Raw genomic sequence first — 26754 nt, forward strand, 5'->3', positions numbered from 1 at the left:
CATAACTGCAACAGTTTTCGCAGTAGAGTGTGGAATTGTCTTCATCTTTGGGTCATTCAGCGATTTGGACAATCCGGACTTCGGTCAACACTGAGGTTCATGTGTTAGAGAAGTGGACTAAATATTTATATTAATTAATTAATAATAAATTGAAGTGAAGAGAAAAAAATATTTTATGATGTCTTTGGAGCATATGATGGATTAGGAAATTAGCACTTCGCAGAGTATTGAGGGTATTGTGTGGAGACAAGGTGAAAATGACTGATAACTGAGTAGCTAGGGAATGTGATAAGCTTCTCTGGAAACTTTCCGGGAGCACATTAAGCTATGAAGGTTAAGTAGCATTGTACTGGATGAAAGATGGAGAACAGAGTATATATGTTCCGAGAAGGGAAAGCAGCCGGCAGTGAGGAGGGTAATGAGAGCTGTAAGCTATAAGCTCACTAGGGCAGGGTGCTTCATGTCATTGTATGTCATTTGTTTCTGGCGTGTTATGATTCCCTCAGTGTCCTGTGCTGCATAATATCATTGCTGTAGAAATTAATGTATAAATATAAAATAGAAATATAGGGTTGTGGAAGTTGTTGTAGTTAAAGGCAGGTGGAGTGCATCATGGGTTTTATAGCGGTTCTTAATGTTAGTCAGGAGTCCTGGAAACTCCTATATCATGCATGCATACTCCCCCGGAATACTTGGAGACTCACAAATGTCAAGTTGTTTCCCCGCACTCCCAAGTAAATAGACCAATCTCATGGACTTACTGGGTGGTATTCAGGCTTCAAGCCACAATTTTCAGCCAATCGCATGGTCATGGCTGTGATGCTGCGAAATGTAGCATTAAACAGTGGGGGCAAAGCCACGATAACAGTTGCTGGCATTCCACACATTTAGCTTCAAAAGTGCTATGTCTTGCTATGCGAGTCAACAATGCAGGAGTTCAAAATGCTCCTCCAACCCCAAAGAGTGTTTGCTAAGGGTCAGAGCTTGGTGGTGTCAGGAAAGTCACTATCTCCTTAATAATGGCACCAGACTCTGAAATTTGAAATAACTTAACTAGTGAATCCCACAGTGGGAGTTGGCATTGGGTCTGACTCGTATAGCTCATTACATAATGTACAAGGTACAGTCAAGGGTTTTCTACCTCATTAATTCTCAAAAAAAACATCTCCAGTTGGTTGGCGTCAAGAGTACTGGGTCCTATGGTTTATATCTGGAAGATTCATCTTGAGTGACTTTGATTCGTAGTGCTCTTGTCCTCCTTCCGATTTATTCTTTGGTCATTCCACTGCCTCTAGGGTGTTCTATTTGGTCACAGTGTTTGGTCATCTGGTGGTAAACGTCATCCCTTATCTGGATGATCATCTACTCTAGGTTTTTTTCTAGAGGGAGATTACATGTATGCTTTCTGTTGGCACACCACTTTTTCAGTGGATTGTTGATGCTTTTCCTGAATCTTATGGCTACTCCGAGAATTCATTTCTGAGCATGTAACTTCAGACTAATAAATGCCTCATGGACGAGGGATTTGGTCTACAGGGCCCTGTGGAGCAGTTGTCTTCTCGGTTGTCTATTCAACTTCTAGGAGTGTTGGTTTTGGCCTTAAATAGGGCCTCACCATATAACTGATTTCATTTCGGGTTTTCCTTATGGGATCTCCTTTCCAAATGGATGGAAATTGGTCCAATATCTCCTCAGTTGAGTATTTTCCTCCGGTGTTGGTTGTACGCCCAGCGTCTCAAGGGTGTTCCCATGAAAATGTTGGGCGTTCCCATGGAAATTCGGCAGTGACGCGGGTGCCAGGGGGCGGGCAGCGGACATCATTGTGCATGTGAACACGGCAGGGCTTCAAACTTATCCAGCTTTTCTGCTGATGGTGGTTTCTCCTTTTTACATCACCCAACCTACTGTGGTTACGGTTTTACCTGAGGATTCTTCAACATCTTGCTATCTTGTTGTTCTAAGGGCTCTTCATATTAATGTAGCCATTATAGCTTTTTTACTGAAGACAAACGCCATTATTTGTCTTTGATGATGTGAATAAGCTTGGATGGCCTCGATGGCTTGCTACTTAGGCTAGATGTTAGTATATATTGCAGTTAGAAAAGTAAAAAAAAAAAATTATTATAGTTCACGTACAATGTTAATGTGAAAAATAAAGTACAATTTTGGGTACATTGTCTTTGCCATGTGAGTAGACTTAACCAAATTTTAAAATGTCTTTAAATAAATCTAAAGTATAATGGGCCTAATTCACTAACGATCATAAGAAGCAAAATTCCACCCCGATACTGGCACTGAATGTCTTCCGCGAGTTACAAACCGAGGAGGGCAGGCCGGGTCATCAAATTATATCTCCAATTAGTGGCCGCATGTGAGGGGATATGTTAGAGAACACATCCCTTCACATGGTACCGAGGGGATTCGGCAGCTGCGCGGGGAAGTCGTTCGGCCAGACAGGGGTCTCCGCTCAGTAAGCAACGATTTCTGCCGCTACTGCATAAACATATCACCAATGGTAATTTTGATATGTATCCAGCTCAAAAAGTGCAAATAAAACTTACAATGTATTGTGTTCTGTGCCACAAAAACAGTAAAGGCTATTGGAGTACGGAAAGTATGGACAAGGGCAAGGTTAGTGTCTGACATTTGTGACATACTGAGTATGACATACAGTATCACACACAATTCTAACTCTCTTAAAGTATATCCAGCTAGCTATCTTAAGGGGCACGCGAGCTGTACAGTATATCTCATGATGTCAAGTTCTGTCACCTTTATAATAGTCAACACATTTTTAGATTTATAATGGCAGGTACCTCATATTAGTTATCCTCCATTTGTACATTATACATCAATCACTGGCTTAAGTCAGCGGTATGGTATATGGAACCACTGATAGCAGGAATATGTACAGTATTAGCGATATAGACATGGCACCATTACTTTGCCTCAGATTGTACTAAACTACTGTGTGTATAAAATATATACACTACCTGGCTGTCATACATTTTTGTAATATAATATTACCAGGGTCTGTAGGTTTCGTAATGTTCCTTATGCAGGGTATCTCCACAATATCCCCAGAACATTTTTCTTATGTGCAAATGTCCTGTTACACCCAGATGAAGCCATTACTGGCCACTCAGCGATGGCAGGGGTCACATACTATGGATAATTTGAAGCATTTAAATATGTAATAACTAGTAATGGAAAGATGTGGCCATATTGGACCGTGCACAATACTCAAGAATCAGGGCCACAGTGTTCATAAGGTACAATGTACAGTAGTAGATGCTGGGTGCACAGATTTATTTGCAACTCCTGGCACCAACAATGTTCATGTATAAGAAACATATTGTATCGCTTTTCTTTTGCAATGTAAGCTTCGTTTTATTAAAGGCTGACATTTCAGAATTAAGTAACCTTTTTAGTTTACCTTTATTTTAAGGCAGGACAATTGTTTTGTATTTCCATCAATAGACAGTAGAAGTAAATCTGGTACGAATTTTTTTTTTTTGCTTTTTCACATTTTGTACCACAGTGACTTTGTTTTGCTCTCTGTAGTATATTATTCTGCTCAGCTTGTCCTGCAGATGAAAAATGCTGACACTACCTTAGTGCTTTACTGCTGTACATTTGCAGCTGCAGACATTTCTGTTGAATAGCCAGTCCATTCAGCAGTGTACATTGAAAATGTTCAGCAGTTTTACAGAATTAACGGAGCAAAGTTTATATTGATGTTTCCACGAAGTAGAAATTTTCTGAATATAAAGAAAAACTCAAGTTTTTTTTTTTTTCTGGCCATGTAGATATTTTAGTATACACTTTTTTTCCCTTATTTAATTATTTTTTTGTAACAAAATCTATCTTCCATTGTACCATGTTTTATTTTTCTCTCAACTTCCAGTACTACCAGTTCCACTGCCAGTAGCTGTGACACTGACTTCACAAAGGAAGACGAGCAGAGGCTAAAGGATTACATTCAGCAGCTGAAGAATGACCGGGCAGCAGTTAAACTCACTATGCTGGAACTGGAGAGCATCCATATTGATCCCCTCAGCTACGATGTCAAGCCACGCGGAGACAGCCAAAGACTAGATTTAGAGAATGCTGTCTTGATGCAAGAGCTTATGGCCATGAAGGTAGGCATTCGGATGTGTATAAACCTATATGTCAAACATAACATTGATTAATGGAATATTTGTAGCACTGTTGCACTAATAAAACTGTTACTCCTCAGGTTCCTATCATTAAAAGTATATATGTATATGGGGAGCATTGCTGGTTCTTACACAGAGCAACAAAGCTTAGTAGGGGAATGGAGACTTTAAGCTACGAGGAGAGATTAAGCAAGCTGGGACTATTTACACTAGAGAAGAGACGTTTAAGGGGGGACATGCTCAACATGTACAAATATATCAGGGACCAATATAAGGAACTCTCAAGCACCCTTTTTACTGCAAGAAAGGAATCTAGGATGCGAGGGCACTAATTTAGATTAGAAGAAAGAAAATGTTGTTCCCTCAAAAGAAAAAATGTCTTTTACAGTCAGAGCAATCAAACTGTGGAACTCTCTTCCTGGAGAAGTGGTGTCGGCAGATACAATAAATACGTTCAAAATAAGGTTGGACAATCATTTATTGGATAAAAAGATCCAAGGGTACTAATAAGAAACATATTCTGTCTTTTACAAGGGATAAGCTATTAAAACGTAGGTTGAACTCAATGGACGCAAGTCTTTATTCAGCCTTATCTACTATGTAACTATATATATATATATTTAGGAATATAAAACACTGATAATTGAAAAACTGTGGCAGACTGGGACAATATTCTGTATTTAACAGCCATTGGCTGTACATAAAGCAAGGATGTTGTCTGAGGGCCACATTGGGAGATTGTACTCATTTGAGTAAGCAGTCAGGTCCTGAGCGACTGTGCTAGCCCTCTTTTTTTGCACCTTTCTAATTGAAGATGCGCCTTAAATGCGATGTGGCTAGGATTACGCTGATTGATTATAGCTCTGTGCAAGAGAGTCTGTATACAAAGCACAACGGAACCTGGTATGGAAAAATCTCTGGCAACGGCATTGTAGTACTTCTGTCACCCAACACTAACACTGTCCCATGAGAGAGGTGGTGAGAGAGTTTGTTTGGCGTGACTGCCGCAGTTATGTATTAGGACAACACTGCACCTCTCAACACTGTCCATTTGGGAATAGAAGGAGGTACAGTAGTACAAACAATGTATGGCCATGTTATATAGGGGACGTGGCATTTCCCTCATCACTGTAAGACATTTGCCCTTTAACACCCCTCCCATATAACGTTTTCTTTATCCCACCTCTTGGCGGGACCTCATCTCTGTCCTTGGTACTCTCCTGCCCAAACCCACATTTTACAATATACAGTAATCACTCTACTTCCCTGCTCTGTGGTGATGACAATGTGAAACTAGGGCACAAGCAGGGAAACTGAAGCTGGGTACACACCTCTCACCTCTGCAGTCACACAGCTGATCAAGTAAATGCTCCTGATCAGCCAAGTACTGTGTCCCTAGCTTTAACCCCTGTGAACCTGTGAGCTTCACACACAATATGCTAGAAACAGTTTAGTGGGATTGGGAGATTTTGTGGGTATGGTACTGAGCATTAGTTTTTCCCTTTCATCCATAGCGGACGCTGGAGTCTCTAAATACAATGGGGGTATAGATGGTTGATTAGAGGAGCCGTCACTTTAAATGTTAATGTTTGTAACTGGCTCCTCCCCCCTCTATGCCACTCCACATACTAGTTTTAGAAATGTGCACGGTAGAGCCTGTCACTCACTCTGGAGCACCAGTTTTCTTTTTTACTTTCACTTTAGCCCCTCCCAGTCTGCTATGTGGGTGCTCCCATGTATGTTAATGCTGGCTTTATACAGGTGGAGGAAAAGGCACTTCAATGCGCTATTTCTCCTCCGCGGAGGCACCTGCTATATGCGGCTGTCCCACCCACCCCACCTGTTAAACGATGACAGAGAGGGGGACAATGTGGTGGGAATTAAATGCTGCTGTAGAACAGGGCCTCATCCCACTGCTTAGTAGGAAAGTTACAAAGATCAAATACACAGGGTTCAATACTTTATAACCTGGTTTATGTTATGGTCATATAATCACTATAAGGGCCCATACACACTGGGCGATATTGAGCTGAATGCAGCTTACTTTTACTGTTTAAGCTGCTTTCAGCTCAAAAACCGCCCAGTGTGTCTCGCACGACGATGACTAGTGAGCGCTGATGTGCACTCCCGCATCATCACCAGCCGCCCCAGCTCATCTGCTGCTATTACAAGCGTCGCTGACAGCGATTTTTCGTTTAGTATAAATAAATAAAAAGTCAGTCAGGTCAGTTAATTGAAGTTTAGATAAATATTCCCCCCCCCCCCCCCCCCAAAAAAAAGAGTGACTTTTTTAGCGGATATTTTATGGCTCTCTCACAACAACGTCAGCACTCAAAGGGTTAATTGTACCTTGAAGTCCCTGTACAGCAACTATTGCTGTGTAACTGGAAGAAGAAAGCAGGGTAGTGTAATGAAAGCCTAGGTCTGCTGCCAAACCCCAGCAAATTGAAGTTATGACAAGAAAACCAAAAGACTTACTGAGTTATGCGGAGATCTATGTGTAAGGCCTATATTAATTCTAGTGAATCAGGGCCAGATGTACTACGCTTCAAAATGTGATAAAGTGGACAGTGATAAATAATAAGCCAATCAGCTCCTAACTGCCATATTACATGACGTGTTTGAAATGAAATGACAATTATGAGCTAATTTGATTTTTGTTATTATTGCTCTCCACTTTATCACTTTTTGAAGCTTGATACATCTGGCCCTAAGACCTTTTCATTCCCCTACTATCCACGTCGGCGTGGAGTTGAGAATATATAGTGTGGCGAGCGCAGCGAGCCACCGAGCTCGAAGCGTGGCGAGCGCAGCGAGCCCCGCGAGGGGCCGCGTATAACTTCACAGGTATACGCGTCCCCTCGCGGGGCTCGCTGCGCTCGCCACGCTTCGGGCTCGGTGGCTCGCTGCGCTCGCCACACTATATATTCTCAACTCCACGCCGACGTGGTTAGTAGGGGAATGAAAAGGTCGGAGGACGCGTACCGCCGCCCCTCGCGGGCTCGCTGCGCTCGCCACGCTTCGGGTTGACGTCTATCGTGGGGTCATGGCGGGCACATAAAAAATGTGAAATGGGTCATATTGGCCAATTTCACCTTTTTTATCATTTTTCCCTATGTGAGATGGACTTAATCAAGTCCATCTCATCTTGTGCCATTATAATGGCACAAGACCAACGCGATCCTCCCGATTTCAATGTTAAAAGATTTTTTAACATTGAAGTCTATGGAAAAATCGGGTGAATCGGTCGGTCGCATCGCGGCCGATTTTAATTGGTCGCGACCGACCGATTGACCCGATTTCTGTCATTCAAAGGGAAAAAATTGTAAAAAATCGGCCACATCGTGAGGATCGTGTCCCTTAATTAAGAGCCACGATCACTCACGATTGTGGCCGTTCTAGGAAACAAGTACCATAGATATATCTATATATATCTATATATATATATATATATATCTATATATATCAACAAGGAAAGGCAGGGCTGACCCAGGTTCAGTGTAAATGGTGCAGACCCAGGTCCGACTCAGGTCGAAGTGCTGTGTAAATGCAGTATAAAGCAGGGTCAGACCCTTGAAACTCCAGCGTTCAAAGACCAGGGTCGGACCAGGGTTTTTGGTGTAAAAGGGGTATTAGTCTGTCAGTATTGTACAACGTATGTATTACTATTAACATTGGCAGGAAAAGTAATGTTGTCTGTTGGCCATTTATGTGCACGGTACATAGCTCACATCAGTCCCCATGCAGCGCTGTTGCCACTTTATGCTGTTCTGATAGGTGAATGAAAATCCATAGTTTTTGATCCATCACATGTGCCAATAGCATAGAATTAGCTGTAAGTATCTCTCCTGACTGTCCTCTTTTGTCCTCACTCATCACAGTTACAATGAGACATTTTGTTTGTACAGAGAATGTCTCCATCTTTCCAAATGTAGCCACTTTGTAATTTCATCTGTAAGGAAACATGTAATTCCGTATTCTAGAGCTGATTATTTACATGCTGTGGTACATTCTCTACGTAATGCTTGCACTTATTCTTCTGAAACTTAGAATTATCTCATTATTTAAGTGTTGACGCATGCTGTTTTTTGTAATTGAGGATTGGTAGGATATGGATCCTACCAGCGTTTCTGCCAGGCAGAAACCTGAGTGTGCCCACTAGCTGTTCAGACATAGATGGACGGATTGTGGTGATAAACAGCGGAAAGTCCATAGAACAATCTGACTGTATTTGTAGGATATATCACAGTTAGGCTGTAGACAGTAGCTGCATCCAGCTAAGAGTAAAGGTCCATACACAATGGGCGATTTTGTCCAGCATGTGTGGTAAGCGATGATGGGGAAAATCGCTGGGCTGAAAATCGCTCAGTGCATACACACTGAGGGATTTTCGCCCTTCTGGGCAATTTTCCTTGGGGTGGACGACTTTCATATGGTAATACCAGCAGCCCCGTACACACTGGGTGACTTTTGATCTGAAAGGAGCTCAAACAGAAAAACTGAGCTGCTTTCAGCTCAGTCTCCCAGTGTGTATGGGCCTTTAGAGGGATGTTAGGCAAACAGCCAGCTGGAAGCAAACCCATATTTTGGGGAGTACAGAAGCTTCAAAATGTCACTGGTTCCATAGCCATTATATCTGCACATTTCAGTCTCCTGACCCTGGTTTCATTTGCATCTTGCCTTCACACTCCTCTGTTCACATTTGAGATGAACTTTTTTACAATTAAAAACACATCTTGGGTGGTAGCCAAATGCCCAGTTGTTACATATTTAAAAGAAGACTTTAGTTGTATGTAAAGCATAAAAAGATTATAGTTCTAATGTATAGCCTATACACTTTCAGCAGGAGGCAATTACCTCTTGTCTGTTTAATATCCAGTTTTGTTTTCTGGCTGCGTTTGCTCCCAAACGTATAATGATCAGGAGTATGCTGGTGCTATGTAACTAAATGTTAATGATGCTAATAAAGTACATTGGGAGGGAGCGCCAGGCTGTACATTCCAGTGAACATTAGGATGTGCTTGCTGTTCATTATCCATGCATCCAGAAAGTATTGACAGCGCTTCACTGTTTTCCACATTACAGCCTTATTCCAAAATGGAATAAATTTATTCCCCCCCTCCCTCAAAATACACACAATTCACCATAATGACAATGTGAAAAAAGTTTGAGAGATTTTTGCAAATTTATAAAAAATATAAAAAAAATGATAAATCACATAAGTATTCATAGTTTATGCCTTAAAGCGCAAAATTTAGCTCGGTGCATCCTGTTTCCACTGATCATCCTTGAGATGTTCCTGCAGCTTAATTGGAGTCCGCCTGTGGTAAATTTACTTGATTGGACATGATTTGGAAAGGCACACACCTGTCTATATAAGGTCACATACGTGACCGTGCATGTCGGAGCACAAACCAAGCATGAAGCTTTTGGCATGAATGGCAGGCACCTATCATCACCCAGATAATACAATCACAGTGAAGCATGGTGGTCGCAGCATCATGCTGTGGGGATGTTTTTCAGTGGCCGGAACTGGTGGACTAGTCAGGATATTTGAATGCAGCAATGTACAGAGACATCCTGGAGGCAAAACTGCTCCAGAGCGCTCTTGACTGGGGCAACGGTTCATCAAGATATCAAAGGAGTGGCTTCAGGACAACTTTGCGAATGTCCTTGAGAGAGCCCAGACTTGAATCCGATTGATCGAGAGATCTAAAAATGGCTGTGCACTGACGCTTCCCATCCAACCTGATGGAGCTGGAGAGGTGCTGCAAAGAGGAATGGGCAAAACTGGCCAAAGACAGGTGTGCTAAGTTTGTGGCATCATATTCAAAAAGATTGTAATTGCTGCCAAAGGTGCATCAACAACGTATTGAGCAAAGGTTGTGAATACTTATATACATGTGTTTTTAAAATAAATTTGCAAAAATCTCCAAAAATCTTTGTTTACATTGTCATTATGGGGTATTGTGTGTAGAAATTTAAGGGGAACAAATGAATTTATTCCATTTTGGAATAAGGCTGTAACATAACAAAGGCCCTTATTCTGGTTGGTGCGGTAATATCCGCGTGCGTTCGTGCCGCCAATGTTTTGTGTCTGCGCATGTGCAGAGGCGTCTCTGCGCATGTGCGAGCCGGACGCATGGCCACATTCCGCATGAAATGTGTACACTACGAACAGGGGGTGGAGAGGGGTGTGAAGGGCTGTTTGGGCTCATTACCATATGTTTACACCCCGCGTTTCATGGGCGTTCCCATGAAAACGCTGGGCGTATGTATGGTAATGCGGCCGTGACGCACGTGTAGGGTGCGGACATATGACATTGCCGGATGTCAGCTGCCCGCCCTGATCCCTGCTTATGCACGGAGAAATGCCCGTGTGGTCTGAGGTTGCGGGAGCTGGCGGACCACTCGGCCCTGCATTCGATGTTCTGCTACCATCGAATGATGGGGAGGTTCCCTGAGATGGAGGAGGTGTATTCATGAGAAATACACGTGCGGTCCGTTCGGACAGCTTCTTACCGCGTACGGACGGAGTTGGCGATCCGTATGGAAGGCGGGGTTTAGGACGCACGGTGCTGGCCGCATATTCGGATCCGGCCGCACTGATCAGAATAAGGGCCAAAATGTGGAAAAAATGAATCGCTTTGAATACTTTCCTGATATAATATATTATAATATTCGATCCAAAAGCTTTATTTCATTGTTCAAAACACAAAACTTACAGAGATGTTGTGTCTTGTAGTAACAATTAAAATTCATCAGAGTGAAGTCTATCTTTCAAACTGTTCTCAAGGCATCCCAATAATGGTTAAGCACTGGTGACTTAATTAGTACCTCAGTAAATTTGATTTAACCATCTGTGCTCAACCATGGATATCATTAAAACCTTCACTGTTAGGGTGCCTTGAGAACCAAGTTTGGGAACAACTGGCCTACACAGATGAAGCCCCTCTCATTCATTCCCAGAATATCCCCGCTGGCTGAGAGGGACGCCATCACACTGGGACACTCGAGCGTCTCACAAGCACACGCATCCCAGTCACGCGGAGGAAATCCTGCCCATCTCCACTTCAGGTAGACGGGCAGGGTTAGGGGGGGGGGTGCGGGGAGGACCTGCAAATGGCGACGGGGGAGGCAGCGTACAGCAGCAGGGAGCTCCCTTGGAACAGGGCACGCGAGCGTCTTATATGCGCATGCCCCCTTCCGACGGATGGTGGGGGCTGGCGATTCTATTGCCACCCCTCGCAAAGCTGAGGCTGGCTCCATCTAGGTCAAGATCGTGAAGCTGTCACACCGCTTAGATTGCAGCCCATCCATGCACATTGTATATAGCTGATGGATGTGTTACATAGTAATATCTGCCATTTATGTATTGTAAGCTTTCAGTGCGACATGTGCAGTACTGGTGGATTACAATACAAATTAACAATTTTTGTTCTGTGAATTATAACTTGCATAGTTAAACAATGAACAGTGTATCTAGTTGTCATCATAGTTACTTTAGATTAGGAAGGATATTCCTTTAGATCAGGCATGTCCAACGTTGGCCCTCCAGATGTTGTGAAACTACACATCCCAGCATGCTTTGCCACAGCTTTGCTATTAGAGAATGCTAAAACTATTGCAAAGCATGCTGGGATGTGTAGTTTCACAACATCTGGAGGGCCAACGTTGGACATGCCTGCTTTAGATGAAGGGCATAGGAAAACGATGCCGGCCCTGTGCAGAACTGCACAGCTGACAGCCAGCATCTTCGCTCTTCCCCTGCCTTTATTGTGCGGCACACATTCCATTAATCAGCCGCTCTCTTATTCTACATTGTCTTTTTCCGAGGAACAAGCAGCAGATATAACAAGTTTTTTTTTTATTAATCATCACTACCACAATTTTCATCAAACTAGATTTATTGCAGTCATTGGTGTTAATGTATTCAAGTCATCATTTTGTGCTTTACTTAAATAATTACACTATTAATTAAACTTTGATAATTCCGGCATAAATCTTAATGTTTTAGCCAAAGCATAGCAACTTGATGAGGAAAAATTAAACTTCTTTGATTTGATCTCACATAAGAAGTTTCACAAGCGGCTGGGTGTGTGGTGGGCACTGAAAGAGACCTTACTCAGCCAGCTGGCATGGCAAAACGCCAATTGTGTATCTTCACAACTCTGATTATAGAATAGTGTGAGGAGAGTGGATAATTAGGGAGAGGGAATAACCTTTTACCTCTCATTAGTTGGCACCTTTCTTGTTGGTTGTCTCATTGTACAAATTGACTGTATACGTTCATAATGTTGACATGTTCTCAATGTTGACATTGTAAATAATGACAAGAGAATGTCGATAGATGATTTTTAGATGTTTTTAGAGTTAGGCTTAGGTCTATGGTTAGGTCAGACATGTCCAAACTATGTCCCTTCAGCTGTTGTGAAAAAACAAGTCCCATCATGCCTTGCCATAGTCTTGATAATAGGGAATGCTAAAACTATGGCAAGGCATGCTGGGATGTGTAGTTTCACAGCTGGAGGGCCAGAGTTTGGACATGCCTGGTTTAGGCTGTAGTTGGGTTTAGGGTGGGTACACAGCTGTCCGATACTGGCACAATATGAAGTTTCCAGATGGATCGGAATTATACCCCTTTCCACTAGCAAATTCTACCCGGGTTTTTGCACAGGGGCGCGCACCGACCCAGGTTTTTTGGTAGTGTGAATGGGTCCTTGAAAAGACACGGTTAGAGAGACCAGGGAAGTTTAGCCTAGTAGCTACCAGGGTCAGATATGGGAATGACACATGTCTGAGTGCAGTGTAAACGCACATTACCTGGGTTTTTATATCCAGGTAACGCTCAGAGGCCGTTTATTGGTTCTTCAGGGGCACCTGATGGAAAAAAGCTATTTCTTGTTGACATTCATAGGTTTTCACAAAGCTTGCCTTGGTTTAGTGCAAATGGATCCGACACTGGCATAACACTGGTCTATGTGTAGTGAAAAACGTGTTTAAACCCGTGTCTGACACGGGTAAGATCCTTGTTCAAATTCCTGTGTTCAACACGGGATTCAGATGGAAAAGGGGTATAACATATATGTGTACAGATGGAGCGGGTGTAATCTTTGCAGGGGATGGCGGAAGATTCGCCATCCGCCATCCCCCGCCAGCCGCTTTACAACGGGGGTCCCCGCCGCCTCGCCGAGGGTCGCTCCGGGTCCCCGCCAACTTGCCCCCCCTAACCCTGTCCGTCTCCCTGAAGCGGAGACGGACAGGGTTCCCGTCCCCCCGCCGACGGGAAACTGAGACTCGTGTGAGACGCATGCGCGTCTCAGTCAGATGGAGCACCTCTCCACCGGCGATCACCAGCGGACAGATTCTGGCGCTGGAGGGGCAAGAGCGAGAGGCACTCCATCTGTATATTGGGCAGTGTGTACACTCTATTGTGTATTCCCATGAGTTGCATGCAATATCATCTGCTCAGCTGCGCTGCATGACTATAAGGTAAAGCATGTGACCCAGCGCAGGAAAGCAGTACAGTGATTTGTTCTGTCCTTCATTAAATTGTTCTGATGTGTACCGCAGATATATGTTGGCTGGTATTTGCCAGGTACACATTATTCTAATGTTGCTGGTCTTAGGCTTTCTGCTTTAATCTTTGCCATAATAAACAGGTAAAGTTGCACACAGTGAACACTCTTTCATGTAGAAATGGCCTTTTGTGTTGTTGGCGTACTGTATGATGTGGGCTGCTGGTGTTTGGGGTAAGGACGTAGCTTTCCTGCCTTGCCCATCTCCCTGGCAGTGTGTTTTTGTGGCTGTGTTATGTGAGGAGAGAGGCCTGGGGCTCGGTAGGATTGTGTGGGGATTTTGTAATCTGATTTGAATTATAGTGCAAGTTGCCATGAGAAATATAAACCCTTTTCTGTGGTTCAGCACCCAAAAGCTATGTTTTCTGCAGTATGTAATAACAATTATATGGAATGAAATACTTACATCAATCTGTCCGGTTATATATTATTTTAAGTATGTATCCATAATAAAGATTTTGCTATGGAAAACCTTTATTCCTATGAAAGAGAATAGGGATGAGTGTACATAAGGTGTGATTTTATTTTATTTTTTGGTACTTGTGTATTATAGCGGTGCCCCCGATGTACATCGTACGATGAACGTATCGCATCGCATGCCATGTACCCGATGGCATGCGATGCGACGCGATTTTGACCCCCTATACGATTTAAAATCGTATAAGCACCCTAATGGGTGCTTACAATGTTAAATGCACCCCCACGCCACCCCCCCACTATAAACGTGAACCCTAAGCGTGGCGAGCACAGCGGTACGCGTCCTACGACCTTTTCATACCCCCACTATCCACGTTGGCGTGGAGTTGAGAATAGATTAGTGTGGCGAGCGCAGCGACCCACCGAGCCCGAAGCGTGGCGAGGGGACGCGGATTCCTTCACAGGTAAACGCGAGCTTCACAGGTTTCCGTGTCCCCTCGCGGGGCTCGCTGCGCTCGCCACGCTGCGGGCTCACTGCGCTCGCCACACTAATCTATTCTCAACTCCACGCAGACGTGGATAGTGGGGGTATGAAAAGGTCGTAGGACGCGTACCGCCGCCCCTCGCGGGCTCGCTGCGCTCGCCACACTTCGGTTCACGTTTATAGTGGGGGGGGGCGTGGGGGTGCATTTAACATTGTATGCACCCATTAGGGTGCTTAACATAGTATAAGCACCCATTAGGGTGCTTATACAATGTTTAATCGCATCGCATCGTATGGCATTGTATGCCATGTACAATGGCATATAATTTCAAAATTGTATGCCATCGTACACTAACCAACGACATCGCGTCGCATCGCATACCATCGCATGCGTTATGGTATACGATGCGATGGGCGCCGCCAAAATACACAAGTACCTATTTTTTTTACTACAGTATATAGTCAAAATCGGTACTTGTGTGTTATCACGGCGCCCCCGATTTCCATCGCAGGGCATTGTACAACCACAAAATCGCATTGCATGCGATATGATTGCATGCGATGAGATGCGATTAAACCCGATTTTTAATTGTACAGGCACCCAGATGCCTGATTTCTATGTTAAATGCCCCCCCAGACCCGATTTTAGATTGTTCACCGACCCTGATGGGTAATTCCATTATAATGGCATGCGATGCGACGCGATATTAAAATTGTCCGGGGAAAGGCTCAAATCGGGTCCATCGCATACCTTAATTAGTGGTATGCGATGCGACGCGGTGGGCACCATGATAATACACAAGTACCTCAAAATCTTATAGTAAGGTTGCCAAAATCGCACTGTATTAAGGGGACTTGCAATACCAATGCGTTGCCCCACGCAGTCGATGCCTATCATAAGTGAGGTTTGGAAATGATTTCCTAACACTATTAGGCAGTGCTAAATGTATTACCTAGGAGTTATTTGTATTTTATTTTTAGGTGTATGTTGTACCCTTCTATTTTGTTGGATAAATGTTAGCATCTGCTTTAAGCCTTTACTTAGTAAATCTGCAATGGCTAGTCAGGTTATTAATGTGATGCCAAATAAAAGTATAGGGGGGGCTATTGCTGTCTGTGCAGCCTGCGGGGTGTTTTATACCCTGTAAGTAATAAGCACCAGGCATGTCTGAGAGCAGCGCCTTCTCTCCTCGTCCCTTAATCGCAAATGAGAATTTACAGCAGCTGTGATAGCGCCTAATCGTAGCTGTTTATCCTGTTTGTTTTAGCAAGCCTCCCGCCTCTAATAGATCCTTATAAGCACGTCTTGTAAGAGAGATGTTTATTCAATAGCATTTAATAAATGCCCACGCATAGTCTTCTGAGGATAGCATTTATACTTCCGAGTTCTCCTGTATCAGGGCTAGGATGGTTGCAGCTGCTGCAGGGACACTTCCAGCTGCAAACAGTGGCCGTGGCAGTATAAAGCTGCCTATTGTGAATATATAGTTGCCAATTAGGTGCATTTTGAATGGACAGCTGATAGTATGTGACTTTTTACATCTTTAGCATTTTTGGTTTTGACGTACCCATTTTATTGAAACCTATTTGGCAAATAGACCTGTGCTGTGATTTCCTGACATAGCTGCCTCTAGCAGGCAGGTTAGATGTGTCATTACTTTACCTTGGAGATCTGGAGAAAAAAAAAAACGATATCTTGTGAGCGACACCATGACAAAAGCTAAGGTACCGGCGGTAATCTCCCTGCTCCCCAGGGGCTCGTGCGGCAGGAATTCACTGATGAAAGTAAATTTGTAATGAAAGCATTTGGCACACTGACAAATAGGATCTCTTGTGCAGAGGGGGAGGCTGGCTCACCAGGCAGGCGGATGGAAGGAAAATGAAGAAAGGTGCATAAAACGGCTTTTAAGAAATTGCATTTAGTGTTTTTTTCCTTTGGGCTACAGAAGCGGATATGGATTCTCAGTGAATTATGTGATGCTAAATAGAGAGGGTTTATAAAACCCACAGGGGTGTCTTTCCTTCAGGTAGGTATTCAGCTTTTCTGATAGCTAAAATCCATGATCAATTATCAATCAAGTATCAAGATAGCGACTGTTCAGGTGCTGCTTAATGCACTCACCTTATCTGTGGTGAGCAGCCGACCCACTGTGATCCCCACAGGAATGTTATCGCGCCTCCAGTGCTACCTAACAGACAGTGGGGGACAGGACTGTCACTTGTGCCAGCCAGAGACACCTCTAACTATGTACAATCTGTACAAGTGCTCATTGATATCTTTCTAATTATAGAAAGCCACTTAGAATGGGAGTAATGCCAATACATTCACCTCTCAGCCATCAATAATCCGTTTTTATTTAACCGTGATGTCTATAGTGATAATGGGCAAAAGGTAAAATGCTGTGACATTAACCAATCCCCCCCACCCAAGAAAAAGGTGCTAATAGACCAAATTGATAATGACTTGGAGAAATGCTCTCACTGAGAAGCTGCAGCTGCTGTAGTCTGATAGAGCCTGAGGAAGCTCACTGCTACTTACAGAATGCAGAACCAATAAAACAGGGGATGGCACTGCACTCTGTAACATGGAGAACTTGGCTTGGTGGGATCAAACAATCAAAACTCATAAAATTCATTGATGAGTTATATCATAGAAAGGAGTAAAATGCAAATCCGTGAATGTAAAACGCAATAATAATTATACATTATTTAGAGTTTATAGTGGATTCCTGCCTTTTTGCCAAATAAATATACATGCCTCCATTGCCAGATCCATTGTGTTGGCTGCAGAGATATTAAAGTGGCATTATAGGTAAGATGTGATTCCTCAGCAGTGGTCCAGTACTGTGATGAGATGTACTAACCTTGAAAAGTGATAAAATGGAGAGTGATAAACCACCAGCCAATCGGCTCCAACCGGCCATGTCACAGGCTGAGCTTGAAAAATGACAGGTAGGAGCTGATTGGTTGGAGGTTTATCACTCTCCATTTTATCACTTTTCAAGGCTTAGTACATCTCGCCCTAATTACTCTGATGCTCCTATATTCCTCAGATGTGCAGTCCTGTTTGCTGCTGCTCGGGAATACAGGTTATTGTGCCATTCAGTGACCATGAGGTAGGCAGCACGATGCTTATTCGGCTGCTGTAATATCCCATTGCCCAGTCCTGTATTGCTGTTTAATGGACCGCATAATATGTTGCCAGCAGAATCACAGAGAGGAAGGTGAACCCAATTTCTGGATGAGAAGCTGCCATGTTGTTGTTCCTGTCTGGCAGGACATACCACGCTACAGGAAGCAATATACCTTGTAGGAGGAGTCTCTCTGATAAAGTTCTGGTAAAGGTATTATCTTGTTGCTGTGATCTGGAAACTGACCTTGTGCTTGTCTACTGTCAGGAGGAAATGGCTGAGCTCAAGGCACAGTTATACCTGCTAGAGAAGGAAAAGAAGGCTATAGAACTTAAGCTGAGCACGCGGGACGCCCAGGAACAGGCCTACTTGGTGCACATTGAGCACCTGAAGTCAGAAGTGGAAGAGCAGAAAGAGCAGAGAATGAGGTCACTGAGCTCCACCAGCAGCAGCAGCAAAGACAAAATGGGAAAGGTGAGAATTGCTATGATGTGTTTTACCTCTTACATAACCTGACCACCCTCCTGATTTCCCTATTAATGAATAGTACAGTCTGCATACAGACACAATGCACAGAATAGTGATTATCAGAATACTGATCATTAATCATTTTATATGGTTTAATGACTAAGAGGAAAAAAGAGATATTGATATTTCTATGAAGTGGAGAAAGGGGAGGCATAAAGCCAAACCCACTCTCTCATTAAGGTAAGTGATGGTATCAAGCTGTAAATACTCATTATCTCTGAGGTAAGTAATGGCATCAGGGCTGACCCGCTCACTGACTGAGCTAAGGGATGGTCTCAGCTCCTCCCCCGTTTACTTAGGGAAGGGTCGGTCTCCGTTCTTGCCATTTACTTAAGTAATGGGTGGTCTCAAGTCCCACTCACTCTCTCCCTAAAGTAATGGACAGTCTCAGGCCCCACCCAGTCTCCCTCTGAGGTAATTGACGGGGTCTCAGTTCCAGAGGTAAGGGACAGTCTCAGCTCTCCCTTACTCTCTCCCTGAGGTAAGGGATGGTCTCAGGCCCCACCCTCTCTCTCACTAAGGGAACAGAGGCTTGCTATTCTGTGGTAAATACAGAACGTGAATGTAATGTACACTGCTCAAAAAAATAAAGGGAACACTAACAAAACACATCCTAGATCTGAATGAATACAATATTCTTATTAAATACATTGTTCTTTACATCGTTGAATGTGCTGACAACAAAATCACACACAAATTATCAATGGAAATCAAATTTATTAACCCATGGAGGTCTGGATTTGGAGTCACACTCAAAATTAAAGTGGAAAAACACACTACAGGCTGATCCAACTTTGATGTAATGTCCTTAAAAGAAGTCAAAATAAGGCTCAGTAGAGTGTGTGGCCTCCACGTGCCTGTATGACCTCCCTACAATGTGTGGGCATGCTCCTGATGAGGTGGCGGATGGTCTCCTGAGGGATCTCCTTCCAGACCTGGACTAAAGCATCTGCCAACTCATGGACAGTCTGTGGTTTAACGTGGCGTTGATGGATGGAGCGAGACATGATGTCCCAGATGTGCTCAATTGGATTCAGGTCTGGGGAACGAGCGGGCCAGTACATAGCATCAATGCCTTCATCTTGCAGGAACTGCTGACACACTCCAGCCACATGAGGTCTAGCATTGTCTTGCATTAGGAGGAACCCAGGGCCAACCACACCAGCATATGGTCTCACAAGGGGCCTGAGGATCTCATCTCGGTACCTAATGGCACTCAGGCTACCTCTTGCAAGAACACGGAGGGATGTGTGGCCCCCCACGGAAATGCCATCCCACACCATTACTGACACACTGCCAAACCGGTCATGCTGGAGGATGTTGCAGGCAGCAGAACGTTCTCCTTGGCATCTCCAGACTCTGTCATGTCTTTCATGTGCTCAGTGTGAACCTGTTTTCATCTGTGAAGAGCACAGGGCGCCAGTGGCAAATTTGACAATCTTGGTGTTCTCTGGCAAATGCCAAATGTCCTGCACGGTGTTGGGCTGTAAGCACAACCCCACCTGTGGACATCGGGCCCTCGTACCACCCTCATGGAGTCTGTTTGCACATTTGTGGGCTGCTGAAGGTCATTTTGCAGGGCTCTGGCAGTGCTCCTCCTGTTCCTCCTTGCACAAAGGCGGAGTTAGCGGTCCTGCTGCTGGGTTGTTGCCCTCCTACGGCCTCCTCCACGTCTCCTGATGTACTGGCCTGTCTCCTGGTAGCACCTCCATGCTCTGGACACTACGCTGACAGATTCCGCAAACGTCTTGCCACAGCTCGCATTGATGTGCCATCCTGGATGAGCTGCACTACCTGAGCCACTTGTGTGGGTTGTAGGCTCCGTCTCATGCTACCACTAGCTAGTGTTCCCTTTATTTTTTTGAGCAGTGTATATCTTCCTGTTGGCCCACATAACTGCTTGTTATAAGCTCAGGAACTGGACGTGCTGATATTTTCTCTTTAGCATTTTGCAGTTTTTATATTTTTGGCATGCTTGTGTTGATTGTTATGTTAACATATAGAGCGGGATGTATCAACGCTTACCGTCGCGCTGACATCCCGTTTTCGCTTCCGCCGACTGTTCGTGTGATGTATGAATAAAGTTTCGGATTCCTGTTCATGAAAAAACTCCGCCGGGTCGAAATATTGCAGAGTTTCCGGCGCGCAAGATCATCCCATTGTAGTGTATTGTAGCTGAAGCGCTGTGTTATGTATTAACACTCGCAGCGCTCAGCTTTTCTTGCACATAATTCGCCTTGTATTGCTGGCGAACTGCAGTTGTGACAGTTCAATTATTAAAGTATAATGTATTTCCAGTGTTGTATTTACCTTATGAAAACAGGTTGTGCTGTGGGATGTATTTTACTTGTTGTATGGGAGGCAAGATTGGTTCTTTTTTGGAAGGTGTGAGGCACACTGCCTCTTGCCTAGCCCTGATGATCTGTGCCTCACACCTTCCAAAAAAGAACCAATCTTGCCTCCCATACAACAAGTAAAATACATCCCACAGCACAACCCAATAAGGTAAATACAACACTGGAAATACATTATACTTTAATAATTGAACTGTCACAACTGCAGTTCGCCAGCAATACAAGGGATAAGTAAAAAAAAGCTGAGCGCTGCGAGCCAGGGAAACCCAGCCAGCAGCAGGACGCATCTGCGCATGCGCACAAAAAAAAAAAACGAAAAGATTTCGACGGAGGTCTGCATTACCGCAGACCTAAGAACAGAGGGAAAAAATCATACATAATGCGGAAAACTCTGCAAAAAGGCAGCGAAAAAAACACCACAAAAAAAAGGACTCCACTTCACTACAGAAATGCGAGTATTGATACATCCCACCCATAGACTGTAAATATAATTTTCTATTACTTTCTGTTGTTGTAATCATGAATGCTGTGTAGTTTAACCATAAAGGATGCCACATCTTGTTTTGTCCCATAGGATTCTGTGGAGGGGTCAGCCTTGTCTTTGTCTGAGCTGAGAGCTTACAATGACAGTGAACTAGCAGCGGAACTCACGAGTGCACTGAAAAGGTGAGAGCGCAAACACAGCCTCAGATCGGTTCCTTAACAATACAGAATCACAGTGAATATGGGATGTTTTTCTACATTTATTTCTATGTGTCCCCTCCCCTGGAATACAAGAATTTAATGCTTTGAGTGCCAAAATTAACTTGTCAAAATAGGTGTATAGGAAATAATTTTTTTTTTACACTTTTTCTTTTTATTTGAATTTATATAACAAATGTGATCAACCCTAGCAATTTTAACGGATATTTTACACATCTCTCACAGAGTTGTTGGTACTCAAAGGGTTAAAATGACCGCACATGCTGGCCTTATCAAACCCATTAAGGCGCATTGCAAGGCAGCTTTTTTTAGGGCATACTGTATTACTTATATAGAGCGGCCTGTATATTAGAGCAAGAGATGCAATATGCACAGCTGTTTCTATGCCTGCAGCCTGATAGAAAACGGTTGTCTTTATGGATTTCGTTGCTCATCGATTTAATCTGCTACGTGCTGGAGCAATCTACTAAGCAATGTGAGCAGCTTATGTGCACACTACATTACCAGCATAACACATTACACATCACTCCGGAGGAGGCTGCCTGTGTTTGCTGTCTGGTGCCTTGTGTAATGTAGGTCGGTAGGGAAGTGATTCTCCGCTGCAGACAGCTGAGGAGACAAACCCTAATCAGAATGATGCCACCTCCGTTCTCCCTATTACATGTGTGAGGCAATGCAATGAGCATCTGAGAAGTGTCTCCAGTGACCATCGCAGCATCTGCTGCTACAGCTCTGCCCAGGGACAAGTTGGCAGAGGCAAATAGAGATATTTACAGTTGGCTATTATGTCAGCTTTGTGATGCCGTCCACATGGCATTAGGATTTACCAAATATACATAATTCTGGCTATGTATTCAGTAGGGAGAAATGTGTTACTATTTATATGTATACAGAACCAGTATTCCTGCACATGATAGTGGCATCACCTGTATTCGCTGTACTGATGCTGTAAGATTCCATCTGAGCTTATCATTTCATAAATAAATCCAGTCGCGGTTATTACGTATTGCTGAATTCCTCCATTTACTACTGCTTGCACCAGGCCCCCAGCCTATTCATTTATCTAAAACCACTAGCCTGATTTGTGCTGTATGGCTGTAAGTGACCATAGATGCCATTTTACAGGAGATGGCGGGTGTAACATGCCGGAGAATTGCCAATTCCTTAGTTCACTTCTTGCTCGCATTAATGGACCTGTAGGAGACGGCACTCACCGCCCTAATGTTCTGTCCCACATCCCCTCTCACCTGCCCTGTTATTATTTTCCCCAAAATTCCCACAGTATCAGAATCAGATTCTGATTCAGTAGGCAGTCTAGGTGCTCAATAGTAGATCCCCTGGTATTTGGTTTCCATTAAAAAACCTGTGGTATGGGTATCGCTGAGTCAGTCACCTTATTTTCTAGAGTGCTTAGAAATTAAGCCCGGGTCAATCCCTGTGTATGCCCCATAGCGATGGTGGTACGCGGTCTCACACGCCGCCATTGCCCGTTTAGGTCTTTAGAACATCCAGTTAAGATCTAGATCAGTGATGGCTAACCTTGACACTCCAGCTGTTGAACTACACATCCCAGCATGCCCTGCATCAGTTTTAGCATGGCCAAATAGTAAAACTGTAACAGGGAATGCTGGGATGTTTAGTTCAACAACAGCTGGAGTGTCAAGGTTAGCCATCACTGATCTAGATAGTTCCCTGCATGTACTAAAGAAAGCATTGGTTAGCACAGATCACTCCGCACACATCGCTGTGTTTGTATGGGAGGCCTAGCCACTGATGTGTGCTAACTAGATAGCTCAGGAGCACAAGTCGCCCCAATGTGTACAGAGGAATAAGGAGTATATACAGTATATTAAAGTTGGGGGTTTTACAAGTGGAGATATTGCCCATAGCAATCACTCATTTTTGTTTTTTATTATTCATTTCCGTACATTTAAGTAAAGCTTTGCTTTGACACTGTGTGTGTGTGTGTGTGTGTGTGTGTGTATATATGTATATATATATATATATATATATATATATATATATATATATATATATATATATATATATATATATATATATATATATATATATATATATATATATATATATATATATAGAAGAAAAAAGGGAGATCAGAGTGCGCTAATTGACCAATAGATGTCACTTAATAAAAATATATTTAATACACAATAAAAAGTACAAATAAATCATGTACAATAAAAAACCCTTCAATGGGTATCACAAAATATACAGTAGGTGGACATCAATAATTGCTCAGAGATTCCATGATCATAAACAGAAGGCCCAACGCGTTTCGTCTGAACCAGACTTCATCAGGGGCAGAAATTGCGGTCGGCAGTGACTATAGATGTTCAGTATAGATAATATTATGACTCAGATGTCAATAAGACATAATCCAATACAATTCCGCAATCAGATAAGAGAGTATTCGGGCTTGGAATAACCACAATAATGGTAATAGCCAGATGTAACAAAATCCTCAGATTAACATTGAAAATATCAGGAGCAGTAACATACAGCTGAAGTTCACCAGTGGTGAACTTCAGCTGTATGTTACTGCTCCTGATATTTTCAATGTTAATCTGAGGATTTTGTTACATCTGGCTATTACCATTATTGTGGTTATTCCAAGCCCGAATACTCTCTTATCTGATTGCGGAATTGTATTGGATTATGTCTTATTGACATCTGAGTCATAATATTATCTATACTGAACATCTATAGTCACTGCCGACCGCAATTTCTGCCCCTGATGAAGTCTGGTTCAGACGAAACGCGTTGGGCCTTCTGTTTATGATCATGGAATCTCTGAGCAATTATTGATGTCCACCTACTGTATATTTTGTGATACCCATTGAAGGGTTTTTTATTGTACATGATTTATTTGTACTTTTTATTGTGTATTAAATATATTTTTATTAAGTGACATCTATTGGTCAATTAGCGCACTCTGATCTCCCTTTTTTCTTCTATGTCTATGTGATTGGGTCTTTGCTAACAGAGGACCCTTCAGAGGTGCTGCTCTCACTCTATTAGCGCAGGAAAGGGTCTTTTCCTTTTTATATATATATATATATATATATATATATATATATGCTTTTATTTACTAGAATTCTTTAATGTTTGCAATTTATTCATTCTTTTGTTCGCTTTGGCTTGTGTGTTTTTTTTTTTAAAGGTTTCTCTAGATATTTTGTGTTGTGTCCACCCAAAATAAAAGGTTGGACACACAAAAAAAATAATAATACTTAGTGAGGACAATCCTGGTGTCACCCCAGTGCCGCCCTTCCAGCCTTCCGCCTCCTCAGTGGATGGTTGTTACATCCAGCACTTCGTCTCAGCAGCTGTCCTGCAATGAGGACCATCTTCTGTGTGATGAACTATCCCGCATGCTGTTCATACAGTATTTCTGTAATTAATAAGATAAGTAGTCCGCATTTAGAACTCTCAGGACATCTGCTGCATGTGTGGAGGCCATGCTTAAAGTAATAGGGATTTTCAACAATGGCTCTCTTCTCCAGGCAACCTAGAAATTCAACGCAGCCTTATTGGTCCTTATCTCATTGAGTTGATATAAAAGGCTGGCATCGATTTAATTTGTGTAAAGACGTGTCATTAAATATCACAGTGCCACATGGGAATATTCACAGCACAAATAAAAGCTGGAGTAAAAGAGAATGTATGTAAGAATCCCAGAATACTGACTTTGAAGTTATGAATCACATTCACTTTTTTTCTTTTTAATCCACTTACATGAAATATGTATTCAGACTGTAATGCCCATTACACATTGTGCCACACATCATGATTCTCATTACATACTACTGTATATAACAAACCATAATTCCCATTACATATTTGAAACATAATTCCCATTACATATTTGAAACATAAGTGCCACTTACCTACATGCTCATTCCTAGGGTCTTCATGCTTGTTGCCAAGGGGGAGGGAATTGCTTGTTGCCAAGGGGGAGGGAATTGCCTGTTGCCAATGGAGAGTGAGGTTGACAGCTGCACACAATTTAAAGCAATGACCCAGCCGGGCAGGGAGAGTGGTGCATTGCCCGGCTGTATAGTCAAAGCAGGTCCACCTCTATCTATAGGCTATGTGTGAGGCTAGGGTTAACACATCATCCCTTTAATTCTGGACACATATTTATTACACAGGTTCTGTGTCTGCCTGACTTTAAGACTCCATTTCATCTGGATTTAATCAGCTACAGAACCTGTGTAAGTAATATGTGTCCAGAATTAAAGGGATGAAGTGGTAACCCTATGTGAGGTGCCAGTGCCTGCAGGGGGTGAGGGTAAGTCCCCCTGGTCATCTGGAGTGATAAATGTTCTGGTTAATCCTGTAGGTCTTGGCGGGCTGGTGGAGAACTGGCTGGGCTGCCACAGCGCCATTCAGCCCCGGGTACAGGGTACATGAGAGCAGCAGCTTACCTGGCTCCCCCCCCCCCCCCCCCCAGTGACACACAGGCCCAAACATGGGGAATTTTGACACAGTGAGGCCATCATGTCTCTATTCCCCTCCTTCCCCATGGCAGCAGTAGGCATAGGGATGGGCACTGCCCAGATCTGTGCTCTCCTATTGGGTACAACTCTCTTGCTGGACCGCGAGCCAATAGGAGCTCACGGTCCTGTAGCCACCAATGCTGCTTCTGATTGACTGATGGACCATGAGCTCCTATTGATTTGCGGTCCAACGAGAGAGTAAAATAGTGGCAGACCCTTTGAGTATACAGCTGGGCAACACACAGCTCTCTCTGCCCGGCTGTCATTGCTTTAAATTGTGCTGGTGGTCTAATGGGTGGTCCGGTGCACACCGGACCATCCCTTAAATTTGGACAATAGGGAGTGACAGAAATATTCTATGGCGCTGTGCTGCCCTGTTGTAACAATTCACGTAAGTGTCACCCACACTTAAATTACTGTACAAACAAAAAGAGATGTGAAATTGGTATACAATGAGGCGCAGAGGATATGCTCTGCGCCTCATTGTATACCAATTTCACATCTCTTTTTGTTCATCCCTTAAATTTGCCTATACATGGACGGTGTAATGGTTAGCATTACTGCCTCACAGCACTGAGGTCACGGGATGGATTCCCGCCATGGCCCTAACTGTGCAGAGTTTGTATATTCTCCCCGTGCTTGCGCAGGTTTCCTTTGGGTACTCCGGTTTCCTTCCACATTCAAAAAATATAGGTTAATTCACTCTAGGGTTAATTTTGTTGGGAGCCTATGTGTGTGCATGTACATGTGGTAGGGAATATAGATTGTAAGCTCCACTGGGGCAGGGACTGATGTGAATGTTTAATACCCATTTCACAATTGCAAGCAGGGTACAAAATGCCAGCTTCGACCCGGCTTGCAAGCACATTCACACTAGCCA

At 43.4% G+C, this 26754-nt stretch overlaps 1 protein-coding gene across 3 annotated transcripts in view; it reads left to right on the top strand.

Moving 5' to 3' along the window:
• Window positions 1-26754, top strand: part of MCC (MCC regulator of Wnt signaling pathway) — a 304884-nt gene that overhangs the window by 271712 nt on the left and 6418 nt on the right. For all 3 annotated transcript variants that reach the window (XM_083151650.1, XM_083151651.1, XM_083151653.1), the window contains 3 exons: window positions 3908-4142; window positions 18038-18244; window positions 21227-21318. In XM_083151650.1, coding sequence (XP_083007776.1) covers window positions 3908-4142; window positions 18038-18244; window positions 21227-21318 — 534 coding nt within the window. The remainder of the gene's footprint in view (window positions 1-3907; window positions 4143-18037; window positions 18245-21226; window positions 21319-26754) is intronic.

The sequence above is a fragment of the Crinia signifera genome, chromosome 1, assembly GCF_055691185.1.
Source record: "Crinia signifera chromosome 1, ASM5569118v1, whole genome shotgun sequence".
Taxonomy (NCBI): Eukaryota; Metazoa; Chordata; class Amphibia; order Anura; family Myobatrachidae; genus Crinia; species Crinia signifera.